The sequence below is a fragment of the Rutilus rutilus genome (genome assembly GCF_951802725.1).
Source record: "Rutilus rutilus genome assembly, chromosome: 1".
NCBI classification, from domain to species: Eukaryota; Metazoa; Chordata; class Actinopteri; order Cypriniformes; family Leuciscidae; genus Rutilus; species Rutilus rutilus.
This window is the reverse complement of record NC_140209.1, coordinates 42,029,844-42,045,298: the sequence shown is the minus strand read 5'-3', so window position 1 is coordinate 42,045,298 and position 15,455 is coordinate 42,029,844. Positions and strand designations below refer to the sequence as shown.

At 38.6% G+C, this 15,455-nt stretch overlaps 3 protein-coding genes across 4 annotated transcripts; 1 reads left to right on the top strand and 2 right to left on the bottom strand.

Moving 5' to 3' along the window:
* Positions 1 to 1,519: 1,519 nt before the first annotated feature.
* On the bottom strand, positions 1,520 to 5,685 carry mylpfa (myosin light chain, phosphorylatable, fast skeletal muscle a). Its single transcript, XM_084385940.1, has 7 exons — positions 5,516 to 5,685; positions 4,630 to 4,728; positions 3,291 to 3,366; positions 3,103 to 3,207; positions 2,939 to 3,017; positions 2,801 to 2,849; positions 1,520 to 2,463 (listed from the first exon to the last, which is right to left on the bottom strand). Exons 1-7 carry the CDS (start codon positions 5,516 to 5,518, stop codon positions 2,362 to 2,364), a joined length of 513 nt encoding a protein of 170 aa, XP_084242066.1. The 5' UTR covers positions 5,519 to 5,685; the 3' UTR covers positions 1,520 to 2,361.
* Positions 5,686 to 8,002: 2,317 nt separating this feature from the next.
* Positions 8,003 to 11,575, bottom strand: pheta2 (PH domain containing endocytic trafficking adaptor 2). Its single transcript, XM_084429863.1, has 4 exons — positions 11,396 to 11,575; positions 10,919 to 11,028; positions 9,786 to 10,089; positions 8,003 to 9,681 (listed from the first exon to the last, which is right to left on the bottom strand). Exons 2-4 carry the CDS (start codon positions 10,997 to 10,999, stop codon positions 9,218 to 9,220), a joined length of 849 nt encoding a protein of 282 aa, XP_084285989.1. The 5' UTR covers positions 11,000 to 11,028; positions 11,396 to 11,575; the 3' UTR covers positions 8,003 to 9,217.
* cd2bp2 (CD2 (cytoplasmic tail) binding protein 2) lies at positions 11,229 to 15,195 on the top strand. 2 transcript variants are annotated; one of them, XM_084429843.1, is made up of 8 exons: positions 11,229 to 11,381; positions 12,100 to 12,190; positions 12,782 to 12,857; positions 12,998 to 13,130; positions 13,383 to 13,540; positions 13,626 to 14,205; positions 14,464 to 14,549; positions 14,905 to 15,195. In XM_084429843.1, exons 3-8 carry the CDS (start codon positions 12,783 to 12,785, stop codon positions 15,013 to 15,015), a joined length of 1,143 nt encoding a protein of 380 aa, XP_084285969.1. In that variant the 5' UTR covers positions 11,229 to 11,381; positions 12,100 to 12,190; position 12,782; the 3' UTR covers positions 15,016 to 15,195. The 2 variants fall into 2 exon arrangements, with proteins under 2 accessions (XP_084285969.1, XP_084285970.1); XM_084429844.1 differs by lacking the exon at positions 11,229 to 11,381 and having other exon boundaries at positions 12,189 to 12,602.
* Positions 15,196 to 15,455: the final 260 nt, after the last annotated feature.

Sequence of the window (15,455 nt, the reverse complement as noted above, 5' to 3'; positions counted from 1 at the left end):
GAATTTTTGAGGTGAGGCATTTTTACCTAACATCGTCATTATTTTCTCACCCTTATGTCGTTAAAAACTTCTTCTTTTTTTTTCTGTGGAAGGAAGAGGAAGTGTTTGTTTAGGTCAAATGAGGGTAAGAGAGATGGATTCCAAAAAATAATTGATTCCAAAGGTTGATAATTCTGAAAGAAAAATCGCCATTCAATCTAGGCCTATCTATAGTAGGCTAAACGTGTGGAAAGTGTGGGCGACACTAACTGATTTTTTTTTTACTAGTGCTACAATCATTGATTTGGAATTCCAAGAAATAAGCAATGTTTTTAATGCTTTTTTGAAACACTAAGACATGGGTCTCCACTCTCCAAGTGTTTTCTTTTTTTTTTAGTTTTCAAGTTGTGCTCACTGCAGAGTCAAATGACGCACAGCTCCATCTCTCTCTCTGGATGTCCTGGGTTGAGTTCTGGGTACGGTCAGGGTGTGGTTGGATATTCTAGTTCCACCTATTACGCCCAAATTACATTCAGAGAGGGGGAGCTGGACTTCACACTCCACCCATGGCTCTGCACTGGCTCACATTTTCACATGTGAGTTGCAAATTAAATATAGCAGCACAAGATGAAATGGAATGTTACTAAAGCTTTTTAATGTTTTTTTGAAACCCTAAGACCTTTTCACTGCATTTCAGATAGTGAAAATACATTTGAATGTGTGTGAAGTTTGCCAAAAATAATTTACTATAATAGGACAAAGTCAGTTATAAATGACACCACCCTAAAAAAGTCAAAGGTCAGATGTTGAAAACAAATTTTAGTCTTAAATATATGTAAAATATAAAGTCATATATTTTTTTCTAGCTGTGATTTCATAATTGGTCCAATATAGGGTTAAAATATTACAGAGTTATAGAAATATATCTTCATATTTTGAGGTAAAACTTCATTTTATGAGAAGGCTACTTTCTACTACCTTTATATACTGTGGTCACGATGAGATTAGGTGAACAGGGTTCATTCGGTCTTTCTTTAATAGTAAAACAAAGAATTGAAAACAGTGAGGAATTGAACAGCCCTATATACTGCCTGTGCAATGTCCCGCTTTTTACACTCATAGCAAATAAATAAATATGCTCAGAGAGAATGCAAAAGAAAATCTCTATTGGGTGAACTGTTCCATACATGCATCACCTCGACGTTTAGTTTTGTTATGGATTAAATGTTAAATTGGACATTCACAGTTTTAAACCAAAGCAAGTGCTCTTCAGCTAGATGTGTTTTTCTGCTTTTTGCTGCAATTGATGCTTAAAACATTAAAAACCTTTCAATTTATGAGGAGGCGAATGTAGCAGCTCTTTTATCATTGCCGTTGTAGGACTATCATTGTCCAGCAGCAGGTGGCGCTGGTCACCCTTGTGATTTACTGCATCATTATACTGCAGTCTCATGCAGCCTTCCCTATCTCACAGTGTCTACCTAAAACAGACTAGTCTAGTTTCTTCCCACCTATCACACACAGCCAGCAGACATAGCAGTACAAAAAGATGTTTTATTCACAGTTTGTGTCTTTTATTGGTTACAGAAGAGTTTCTGACAGAGCAAAGCAGGCCCAGATGCAGAAAGCAAAAGGATAGATAAAAAAAAAAAAACATGGACAGAGAAATAGTGAAGAGGAGGGGAGAGGGGGAGTGAAGAGGATATGTTTTCTTTCAGTCCCCTCTCTCCTCTCTTCCTTGGATGGTCTGTCTCTCTCACTCCCTCCGTGATAAGCTTGGCATCGCTTTTAGGAGGCCCAACTCTCTCGGTACAAAACCCTCATTTTCTCTTTTTTTTTTTTTAGTCAACCATCAGGGGAAGAAACGAGAATGATGATTGGTTCCTCTATTATAGAGCGAGATCACTCCATCTTGCTTCTTTACCCCCCAGAGTGAGCTATCTTCCACATCTATCTAGAGAGGTATTTCAGCCCAAAGCTATAGATGCCTTCAATTCAACCCTCCAGACAGCAGCGTAAAATGCAGCAACTCTCATGCATGCTTGATTGTAATGAAAGAGAGGTGGTCATGGGTAATGAGTGAGAAACAGAGAGAAAGAGAGAGTATGTGAGAGATATAGAAATGATGTTCATTTTATTGAAAACAATCCCATGTCCCCACTTGACAGACACCGTGGTCATGAGCCTCTCCACCCTCCCGATTCAGCCTCAGCGAGACAAGTCTTTGGAGAGATGGAGAGAGTAAGTGCTTGAAAGTAACAAAGATGATGGGAAGGGAGGAAGAAACACAAAGAGAAGGAGGACAAAGAACAGCCTGGGTGAGTAAAGCAGAGAGAGAAACACGTTCATCTCTTTTATTTTCTGTCTTGTCGCCACAGCCGTTTACTCCTCCTTCTCCTCTCCGTGTGTGATGACGTAGCAGATGTTCTTGTAGTCAACATTGCCAGCCACATCTGGGGGGAAGGCGGCAAACAGATTCTTCATCTAAAGGAGGAAGAACAAAGAATCTAAGATTAAACATACATTAAAGTGCTTTTAGAGACTCTAACTAATGTAGGAAAATAGATTAAAGTTGCGATGAAACTGAAGTAGCAACAGATCTGTCTTCTATATTGTCACGGATTTTCCACACATCCGAGCGAAACGGATTGTCAAAAAAGAAATCGGATTTGGCAGATCTGAAGTCCTGCATATCTCATCAGATTAAAAATGATAATTTAATTAAGTTAAAAAATAAAACATACATGGGTGAATAATTTACAATAACATAACCTGCATTCAGAAAATTAAACTTCTAAAGATGAGCAACATCTGATCTCACCTCCTCTGCGGAGAACCTGTCGCACTGAGTGGTCAGAAGCTCCGCGAGGCTGGAATGAAAGAGAAAGAGTAGCAGTCAGATATGGAGTCTTTCTTTTTTTTCTGCGTGGGAATAAAATGTCAGTGAATATAGCCTCACAATTCCTTCTTGATGCTGCCAGTGCCCTCTGGGTCCAGCACCTTGAAGGCAGACACAATGACGTCTTCGGGGTCAGCACCTTTCAGAGACACAGAGTGAATTACACTAACTGAATGATTGGAAAACCAAAGGGAAAATGGACAGAAAACAGGACTTCTGCATACCCTTCAGCTTCTCTCCAAACATGGTGAGGAAAACGGTGAAGTTGATTGGGCCGCTGGCTTCCTTGATCATAGCCTCCAACTCCTCATTCTTCACGTTCAGCTGACCTATTAGAGCGAGATGAGGACGGTCAGCACAGATTCATGGATGTATTTACAAAGTACACGACTGACACAAATCATAAACGCACCCAATGAGGCCAACACGTCCCTAAGGTCGTCTTTGCTGATGATACCGTCCCTGTTCTGGTCAATGATTGTGAAAGCCTATGTGCGCAGGACAGAAAAAAGACAAGAACGTTGTTACAGGAGTAGGTGGTGACAGAAAATGAGGCTGCTGACAGTCGCAAACCATGACTATGACTAATGAGTCGTATCAGGAAATCTTCCCCTTGCGGGCTTTCTTTCTTGCTTGACAGTATTAAAAATGTCCTTCTGAATCACGTGAAACTCAAGAAGGGGCTCGAATACGTAACGGCAGCTGCTGCTTCCACCTGGCCCCCACAGAGACCCTCGCTGATCCTTCTTTCCATCTGGGAGACGTGTTAAGTCAATCCCAACTGTAATGTCAGACATTCCTGAAGAGGAACTTGAGAAGGCTGTATCACTTACTAATAAACTACTCGAACCATTTCATATCCTTACTTAGCTCAATCACACGCTAGCCTGACGCTAATTCCAGTCCTTTTAGCATGTGCTCACATACTCTTTTACTTCGAGTGTTCGAGATAATCATGCTAATTCAGATGGATCATGTTTGAGAATGTTTAACTACTGTTAAATATCACATTTTCTCCAGGTTTTTATGTTGTGTGTGAATTATATGTAATTTCTGGGTCCACTTTCTGTTTTTTTCTTGCAACCACTTCAAGCGCCCTAAAACATGAACCATATTAACAATAGTTTTTTTTTTTACTCATTTGAGTCCAAGATAGAGGGCTGTTATTTATTACTTTTATCCATTAATCTTATTCTCTTTTATCTTGTCTAATATTTCACATTCTTTCTTTCTTTTCTCTGGCATGCACTGTGATCTTCAGCTGCTGTCCCATTGGTATCAGAACAGTGTCTGACAGATGGGAGGGCAGTGGAGAGGAAGGCTCTGGCATTTATATATATATATACAGTATATATAAATTAGCAGACGAGACAAATTGACTAGATTAAGATGTTGACTCTGTACAGTTGCTATACTATACAAGCCTTAATATAGATATGGTTCGACCTTTCTCTTAGTAGGGGTTACAAAAAAAATTGCCTTTGATCATATTAGCATTAAAAGGCCAGTTATAAAGTAACCTCTGTGACAAATCACAGTGGTAATTTATTGCATTGAACTGATAAATGCAGTAAAATGTACCCCCATCAGACTCATTCGACTTTGATAATCCACAATAAAGTGAAAGAATGCAACTTCTAAAACAACACATAACGTTCTCAAAATATGATGTTTGCTAAGTACCAATGTATCTGACATGGTTGAGTTAGTGTGCTTGTTGTTTTGACAAGAAGATCTGAAGAAATATTTACCTCCTTGTACTCCTGAATCTGGCTCTGCTCAAACATGGAGAAGACGTTGGAGGAACCCTCTCCTCCTCCTCCTGCCCTCCTCTTAGCCTTCTTGGGTGCCTACATATGCAAAATAAAATATATAATAAGAAGAAAGTTTTTAATGTTTAACACATGCAAATAGAATAGATGTAGAGCTAATTTTTGACAATAATCCATATCAACATCATTTGAAAATTAGACGCTCACATAGCAGTGCCACACAGAGCTTAGAGACACCAGACTCTCATTCATAAGACATTTTAACACATTTATTGATAATAAAACAGTATGAAAAGCTACATACTAATGAAACAGATTTATATGAGTGATATAGCCTACATCCAAAAAATAATCATTGCATAAGTTTGCAATGATTATTGACACTGTATTCAGTATTTTTGTAGCTTCAAGGGCATCATAGTCAGCTACTGGAAACTGTTGGATTGGATTCTGCATTGAATTTGATCCAAAGTACCTTTACATTATAGTACATATGCTTTCTGAAACTATGCTGAAACTTACAACTTTCTATATACAAACATGTAATCTCTGTCCACTCAATAACTTTTTAATAAATTACAAAAAACTGCATGTTATGGGAAGTGAAAGCAAAACCACTTAGTTTTGCAGCTTAAGCATTAACTTCCTGGTTCCAGTAACGCAGGTTCAGAAAAAGTGCCCAATTTATCACATCCTGTTAAAGGTATTGTAAGTCCAGAGTTCAATTATCCGAGAATCAGACGCTGATTCAAAACGCGAGCTCTCCTCCACGTGACCCTGCTGAGAGCGAGGCTTTATGTCCTTGGTTCCTATGTGTCCACCTAGATGGTGTGGCCAGGTAACAGCTAAGGTACTGGTTACTCACCATGCTGGGACGGTGTGAAGTCTAAGAAGCTCAAGAAGTGAAGACTGAAGCCGCGTAGTGACCTGTTCCCGAGAGCCTTTTATACTGCCGAAGGCCCCTTGCTAATTATAGATCCAACCTTAAGTGTGGCTTGGGAAACAGCAGACAGAAAGAGGGAAACTATGAAAGGGGAGAGAGATGAGGTAGGGGGAAAGTGATGAAGGAACACAGGGTGGGATGCACTATCATCTTACAGTGCTTAGAAATAGCTATTAGGGTCTTGGAATGGGATGAATCTGATACTAGTGGCAGCAGTCTGCGTGTCTCACGTAGACTAATAAGGACATGGAGACGTAAGGGACTGTTTGAACTTCACACAATCACACAACTCAGTTTGAAATGAATGAGATGTAACCATAGACACCGAGGAGGACACAACTCCCACCACTCTATTTAGTTTAGCGGCAGATCAATATTGGGAGGTTGCAATAATAGATACTGATTGATTTAAATCCAGAGATTTTTTTGAGCCAATGATAAACTTGTGTACACGCCCCCCATCTGATTTACAAGAGGCAGTTCTGGCGTCAAATCATAACCCTTCCCATCGCCTCTTTCCAAGTCAGCCCTAATTGAAAATAGGGTTTTAATGCCTTTCCTAGTATAGTGATGCCATAAGATGTGGGCCCATGTCCCCCTGCCTCACCCTGCCTCATGGCCATGCCTATATTCAGCACTCTCTCTCCTTGGCGCTCTTGGACCTCACTTGGCCACTCTACAGTCACTTTGAGGTGCACTTTGTGGTGGCAAATGGGAAGCTGCTCTGTGAAAGGGCACATAATTATCCTCTTTTCTTTTAGTCTGAGATGATCAGCACAATGCAGTCCAGTGAGGGGTTGGTAGGGGACACATGAAGAGAGGCTTAAAACAGGTTCTTTTGGGAAGGCGGGGGCAATGGACAGCTGAGAGCGACCAAAATAGCACAACAAACTTGTCTGCTTCTTGCGCTTGCCTTTTCTTCTCTGTTTAATCCATCAGTCATTTCCTCGACCTCTTCTGGAAACTCCACAGTTTGTTGTACGTTCCTTTCCTCTTTTAGATTAATTTGATATCTTGTGAGTCTGTCCTTTACTTGTGTTCCCGTATCTAGATCTCGCCTAGATCTTTCATTGTTCTATTTCAGCAATCTTTTGCACAGCTGTAATTATTTATGCAGCATTTTTATTAGATTAATTTTAATTGTTTTAAAATCAAAAAGTCATGTAAGTAGTGCATTTGTATCCTTGATAAATTTTTATTTGACAAATTCATTACTAGTGATTTCCAATATATATATTCGCATTAAATGATTACATATAATTATAACAAAATTATTCTAAATTACAAAAATTTTGTTCATTAATAATGATCTTGAAAAGGAAATGCATACATATACACAAAGTATTACATTTTTCTGCATTTCCTGTAAATAGCTGTATATTAGTATATTATTATGTATAAATACTAGTATGTGTATATTTATTGGATTGTGTATATGCATCTATTGTATTCAGTAATGGGGTTTGAAGTTTAAGTTTAAGGTAACATTGATAACTAATAATTGAATCATTGAAGCAGCTTAATGATTAGACAAGTTCTCAAATTAGATATGTATAGTCAATGCTATATTAACACACCCCTCATATAACTATATATGGTGGAACAGCTTTCAAAGTGTGTATGTGTGTGTGAGAGAGAGTGACGGGGAGGGAAGGAGGTTTCTGGGTCAGAGGATGTGTGGACCTTGATTTGAGATATTTTATGTCATTTCATTTTATTTTATGATTTAGGTCTTCAGTTTAGGCTTGTTAAGTATGTCCGCTTTATGACTGATATGGTTGTACACATCTGTGATTTAGTATCTTCATAGGCTGGCCTGTAGGTCACTGTGTTACTCATCTTTGTTTTGTTTATAGCCTGTCAAAGTTTACATGTCTATACGTAGAGTAAGAGTTATGCGTAACGTGATCTGATACGTTTCTTCAAAGCTGTTTATCATGACAGAGATGACTGGAATGCGGATGAGGTTAAAAAGGCCACGCCATCGCTATAGGGGTTAAACATACCTCAGGTCTGCAATGTGCAGAGGATCTTCATGTTGCTTCCAACACTGAAGGCGTTGGTAATTTTGTTTCTGTTCTTAGAGCTCTTATGTATGCTACAGAATCTCCATAAATCTTCATAACCTGTTGTGATTTTATTAATCATTACACTAACCACAATATCTGCCTATACTGAATATATGTTTGTATATTACATACTCACCATAGGAAAATATTAATTTCCCACATTGACAATTACATATATGTATATGAATATATATATAGCCTATATGTGTGTGTATATATAAATATGTATGTAGTTGAATGAAGTACAGTAAAATTTATATTAACACTCAGACTGAACACCACTGATTTAAAAAGTGTCCTTATTGCTGCTGTGATGCAGTGTTGAAATACACTCAAAATGTTAAAACAGATCTTTACAGAATTTATTATAATGTACATCAGAGGATTAATACTAAAAACATTGCATCAAATTAATCTGTCAACAAATTATCATTAAAATAAATATTATAACAATGTTAATTTAAGACAATGTGTTGTGGAAGCAGTTCATATAGAAACTGTGAATATATAAAACGTTTATACAATAAAACATCTAAAATTACTTCTATAATATATATATATATAATTTGGGGCATTATATAATAAAACATCAGTTTTCTCACACTAAATATACAGTAGGTAGTAGTACTAGTGAGGTGCAGTGCCCTCTATTAACCCTATAAAGAGCTGCACCTCAGAAAAGATTAATGCATACAAACTGTACAGTTTATTTTTTAATATTGACTGATATGACTATCACACCTATAAAAACTATTACTATTAAATAATGTGTTGATTGTTCCAAATGTGTAAAATAAACTAAAAACTAAAAGGAAAAAGGCACATCTACATCCCCAGAGAATTGAGGTGATGAGAAAGAGGAAGAGCAGACAGGGCGTGTATTTCACTTTGTTTGTGAAACCTCCTGAACTGAGTGAAACAGGTTTTGTAAGGCAGAACTTAACAGTCACTTATTCTTTAGAACATCACACAAGTTCATTTACATCCTTCTGTCAAATAAAAGATGAACATTGAGTGCAAATCCTGACCTATTACATACACAATACAATTACTTTCATTTAGGCTCCCTCAGTACATAATTTAGAAGATGTAACAAGAAATTAAATATTAATCATTGTTATAGATCTCTACAACTAGCGTGTAATCTTAAATAAAGCAAATACTCAATCCCTTCACTAAACATGCATGACATCTGACCTCATTTGACAGTTTTTGAATTGCTTTGAATGCAATATTAATTTTTGCAGTTATGTCCGCACATAAATGCTGGGTGTAAAACTACTTGTGGTTTGGGTCTGTTTTATGACAGTTGAAGCAAGAAGGAACTAGGCTGAGATGGGGGCTGAGACGTATAGGCTGACCACAGAGAGGAAATGAGAAACCTTTTACCAGAAATGCCATCAAGATCAGAAGTCGGTGCTTATCATACCTTCAACATAAAATTAAACAGACAGTAATACATTTCACGAATCCTTAATACATTCATTAATCCAACCTACAACAACCTAAACGCATGCATATGAATATGCATCTGCACAAACCAACAGAGGTCACTCTAGCCAAGGTCAATGAGGTCCTCCTCAACGTATCCCACTTCCTCACGCTTCTTCTTCAGCCAGTTAGCTCTTAGTTGCTTAATCTCATTTCCATAGTACTCATGCAGTTTACTAAATTCTTCCAAAGGATCAAAGCCCACGACTGGCCACTCCCCGTAAGATGGCGCCGGACCATTTAAGGGGGTGACGTGGGCATTTCTCTTGGGCCAGAGCTTTGGAGATCTCTTACTGGTAGTTTTTAATTGAATAGGAGGGGCATGAAGACTGTAGCTGATGGGTCTGTTCGGCATGGATGGGGGTGGTGCTGAACTAGCGCTGTAGCTTCGCCCATCTCTGGGCACTATGGAAGTCCCATGTACGAAATAGGGTTGTCCTGTATTCCAGGAAGCCATTATCTTATTGGGTGTAGAAGTCCCAGCTGAGGTCTGGATGGAATCACAGAGGCCTTTGTCTCTTCTAGCTTCTGTTTTATTGAGAGCATAAACAAATTGAATTTAGACGAGATGACTGCATTCAAGCTAATACAGCCACACAAAACACATACAGTATGCAAGCACATAAACACACCTTGGTAACGTCTCTCCAGGTCTCTGACAATCATAGAAAGGTAGATGTGGCTAGCGCAGAACAGAGCGCCGATCCAGCTCTCCTGGCTGTTATGATCATCAGCGGCTAGTCTATAAGTGCGGAGGCCTGGTCCGGTGAACACCAAAGAGAAACAGAACTGACCCTTCGTCTCACATGCCTGCACCATGCAGCCCTCCAGAACAATCACACCCAACAGGTTACGATCGCCTGGACGCTCCTGATAAAACAACAGATTCCCCTTCAACACAAACCAGCGGCGCAGGTAAGTGGTGTTCCTCTCTCTCTGTGGTAAAGAAATGTGGTAATTGTTCAGACACAGGTAGGACAAGGAAGTCATTTCAATTACGAATTGTTTAAAGAGAAGAAAATTATTCTAGAGTGAACAGAACAGAGAAACGCTGGAGATGTGAAACATTTCTGTAATGCACAGAAGACAGATAGACTTCTTAGTGTCAGTAATTAAGAAATAGGCCAATGGCATGCTTTTAATAAGTGTCTATCAAATGATAAGTGTGACAGCCTTGTTTCTCCAGTAGTGCCATTTACAGATAGTGAGGTGGTTTATTTTTAGTGTGTTCAGAAATATTGGCATACACAGAAATTATATCTGTGGCGTGTGCACGAACTGTGATTGACAGTCAGATCTCACACAGCCCTGCACCGATTGGACCAGAAGAACTAGGAGCGGTGGATTTTTGCAAAACAAATAACAGGCTCTAGGTGGAGGTAGAAGCCTGTTTTTTTTTTTTTTTTATGTTGTTCTGTCGGAGCATAGTGTCGGTTCAAATGTACAATAACCTAAACATGCACATTTTTTCTATTTGAATTGAGCAGGGAAATAGCACATAAACCATTTCTAAAGGGACTCTATACAAGGATCCAGGTAGGCCTAACGTCTGATTAGATGTGTCAGATATAATGTAGTTCGTTTCACCTAGGCAGTTTCAATCCCAACACTTTGATACAAGTAGGCTAGTTACAGCACTCACCAGTGCATTTTATGGTTTAAAAACTATTTTTTAGCATTTTACTGTTTAGAGTCAGATTTTTCAAAGTAGCATTCTAGGTTAATTTAATAATATCTGGGTAAACTGACAAATCCAGGTCCTTACCTTTTTGTAGAGGTAACCCTCCTTATCTACAGGCGAAGTGCAGGACAGGTAATGGGTTAGAATTTTCTCATGGATCTTCATTACAACGCCACCTGGCGTTCAGCCGTGTCCTAGCGTGAGCACAGGGAGCGAGCTTTACAGTCAGCAAAAGAAATTACAGCCCATGGACAAATAGAATTGGCTATCGTCATTATTTTAAACAGAAGAAGATTAAAATAAAAAATAAAAAAATAGTGATTTTTTTTTAGAAAAAGGAAACATGCAAATCTAATCATGAGTAAGCATTAAATCATACGCGAACAACCTGTCTATCCGGTTCACGCGGAGTCAAAGCACTGCCACGTAAATATTATGTATCCATCTTAAAGCATCTATATACGCTTTGTAAAAGGATAAACAAGGAAACAAACGGTGAAAAGGAATTCTGAACTGAACTGTGACAGACCGCCTCAATATTTGTCAGGTGCACCAACTTACTTCTGTCAATGCCTTTCCGTTGATTTATCGAGGGTATCCATACGACCTTAGTGGAAAAACCTAACTTAAGGCCAAGCGCCTCAATCCTGGCAAAGACCAATATTATTATTTAAGTTTCGTGTTACCAGCGCGCGCTCTCGCGCCAGTGTTCTAAGTGTTGAAATATAAATAACGCGACCCACTTCCTGGTAACAAAAGCCGATGTCCTATTCTCTTTAGACTTTAATAGTGAAACTGCAGTGGCATGTGGGGTTTCACATCCACATCAAATATTACTGATGGGCAAATAATAGGGGAAGTAGATAATTATTAATAAATAATAAAAACAGATACACTGCGTATTATTGATTCATGTTTCTAATTTAGGCTCTCATTAAATATTTACCGGATAGATTATGTCAGAACTGTGCCTTTGCATAGAGGTGGCTTTTGCACACAGTCGCTGCTGTTCTACATCCTAAATGCACTTTCCTGTATTTAGTTTCATAGAGACGCATCATATTTTTCTCTTTCCAGAGAGTGAAATGTTTAAAGTCAAATGGTCAGATTCTCGTTTGAAAATAACAGAATAATAATGGCTCGTTTGGAAACGTAAATCAGGAGGTTATTGTTGTAAAAAAATCCAAGCATATCAAGTGATGGACGTGAGGTCACACAGAAGTGAATTAATCGCAATGGACGTCATTCAACCGGTTCTCCTGTAGGTGGCGATAGAGATTCGACCAGAATCACACGAATGACGTTGTTCCGGTTTTAGTTTTGCTTGAATGGCGCAGCGGGGAGAATAACATCCAGGTAACTATTATTCTACCGTGTGTTTTACACTTTATTAGTATTGGTTTATAGCTGACCAGTCCGTTAAGCGTGTGTCTAAGTCAAGTTAAAGTTAATTTTATATGACTTTTGAACACGTTAGCTAACTGACACACACACACACACACACACACACACACGCTCCGAACGGACGCTCGCAGCATTAGCGCAAGCATTGCTCTGCAGTGTTGAACATTTTAAACAATTAAATGTGACACTTGATTCAATTTTGGTTGCAATAATCCCACTTGCTCACCAATCCAATGCATCCCATACATGTTTGTGTAAAGTTTTGTAGATATTAAAGAATTAGGCCTATACTTTATACACATCTCATTAGATGTAGTTTATGTGTAGGAGCGCAATCAAGTTGCTTCTAATCCAGTCAACTGCAGTAAGTTTGGTTCTTTATGAAGTGTCTTTAAACAGTATGTACAGGTTTCATGAATTCAATCTGTTATGGAGTCCCAGCATCCTGTTACCGTGTATACTAGACGTGTACACACACACACACACACACACACACAACAAAAACACAATGTTGTCTGATGTAGTGTCTTATGCCTCTTTTAGCATGTCGAAAAGGAAAGTGACCTTTGAGGATGGAGATGGGGAGATTACTTTGGAAGAAGTTGTTCCAAAGAAAAAGGTTGGCCTCATGTAACTATTTATATTTAATTATACTATGTGTCCTGTTATTTCCATGCATGTTGTAATGCTGATTAAAGGGATTGTAAAGTATTGTGAATGCCCATGCTCTTTTCTGCTTTATACAATGTCTTTTTACAGATTGTTGATGTTGTAAGTGGCCCAGGATCCAGATTTAAGGAGAAACATTCATTGGACAGCGATGAGGAAGAGGAAGGAGGGGATGGAGAAAATATCAGCAAATATGACATCCTTGCCAATGATGACGTGGAAGGTCTGTGCATAATTTGTTCTCATGCAGATTATCAAATAAATTAAGCGCATTGCAGAATGGTTTCTATCCTTCCTTTTAAATTGTTCATAAGGCTCTGGGATGTGAACATGTAGCCCATATATGAACCATTTTTATGTAATGAATGGAGCAAAAGGTTGACAAATGGCAGTATTTTGAAGCACGAGGTTGCTTGTATTTTAGTTATGATTAATAGTACTTCATATTTGTCTTTCACATTCTTTGTGTTCACAGGTCAGGAAATGGCGACCATTGACTATGATGAGGGGGTACGCATCACCCCTTTTAACCTCGATGAGGAAATGCAGGAGGGTTACTTTGATTCAGAGGGAAACTATTTTGTCAACAAAGAGGAAGATATCAGGGACAACTGGCTGGACAATATTGACTGGGTACATTTTATATTCAATACATTCTGATAAATAATTGGGAATCAAAGCTTAAGCTCAACAAAGTTCCAATGTTTTTCTCACACAGGTTAAGATAAAAGAGCAACCTGTGAAAAAGAAGAAAGGCCTTGCAGCAAAGCGTAAGAGAAGGGTTGGTGATGAAGATGAAGCAGAGGAGGAGATAAAACGAGAGGAGCAGCAGAAAGACAGTGAGGAAGAAGAGGTAGAGGAGGAGAAAGTGCCAGCAGAAGACCCTCTGGCTGCATACAGCCATTATCAACTCACAGAAGCCATCATTCAGCTGCTGCTTCCTGGAGAAACCGTGGCTGCTGCTCTGAGAAGACTTGGCGGTCTGGGAGGACAGAAGAAGAAAGGGAAACTGAGAGGAGGAGGAGAGGAGGAAAAAAAAGAGACTTTGAACAGAGACGCTGATAAACTAGACAAACTGACAGCGTTGGCAGATAGACTGGTGGGGATTGGAGAGTTTGAAATTTATCAGCAGACGTATGAAAAACTGGCCTACAAGCTGAAGGGGTTGACTCAAGGAAAGCCAGCCAAAACGCTTGAGGATAAAAAAGACGAAGAAGAAGAAGAGCTGGACATGTTCGCTGATGAGATTGATGATAGGCATGGTGCAGAAAAAGACGAGGATAAAGACAACAGCTTAGGTCAGTGATTGGATAAGAATGTTTTTTTTGTTTCGGCGTAATTAGATCAATCTTAAATGAACCTGTATTTGTAGTAGTTGTTGCAAATGTTTTGTCGCGGTCACAAATAATCTAGTTTAGTTCAGATGCAAACAAATGAACTTGATCCAACATCAGTGAAACTACATTTTAAACATGTTTGTAATTTTATCGTCACTCTTCATTTATGATTATTTGAGTCATGGCTAATCCCTCAGTAATAGCAATGTTTCTCTCCAGTGAGTGATGAGGTCATGTGGGAGTACAAATGGGACAATGAGGAAAACTCTGAGCTCTATGGGCCCTTCAGCAGCCAACAGATGCAGGTAAGCAAACACACCCAAACTAGCACCATTTTTTACAACTAATTTTCCTTTATTTCTAATCTATATTAAATTTGCTATTAAAATGTAAAAACTGTGGCAGATGCAATATTGCTGTTTTTTAGAGCGTCTGACATTGGCTTAACCAATGACGTGACCAGCGAGTAGTAGACAGGCAAAAAAAAAAAGTGTTGGCAAAACAAATTGCATGACCATTGAGTAATATTCAGTATTACCTACATTTGTTACAATGTCACAATGATTTAGATTTATATTAAAGACAGACACTTTTTTTGTGAAAGTTTAGGTACTATGAACAAGAGTAGTGTATTATATATTGCTGTATCTTTTATTCCAGGACTGGGTGGATGAGGGCTACTTCAAGGATGGCGTATACTGCAGAAGGATTGACCAAGGAGGCGCCCCGTTCTACAACTCAAAGAGAATAGACTTTGAACTTTACACATGATCCGTCCATGAGTCATGTTACTGATTTTATTTGATTTCTTCTGCCCTTCTGAGAGGGCTTCTCTGAAAAACTAGTTTACTCTTCAGTAATTGTCTTTGTCTTATGTACACACATACACTAGTATGTGCACCTGTGTTTGATACATGATGTTTTAAAATAAAGACTTTTTTTCTGGCTGGATCCAACCTAATGTTGTGTTTAATATATATTATATAGCTATCATGACTCATGCACTTTTGTAATAGCACGTTTATTGGATTTTCAATGTCCAATTTTTTTTTTTACAAGGCGCCGCTATTTTGCAACTCACGATATTCAATATACAAACTGCGGTACTCTAAATAAACCAACGAGAGCTTTTAAGTTTACATTGGGACAAAGACGACTGCTTATGGCATCGCTATTGGTTGCATTTCTCCCTCCTGAAACCTAATTGGCCA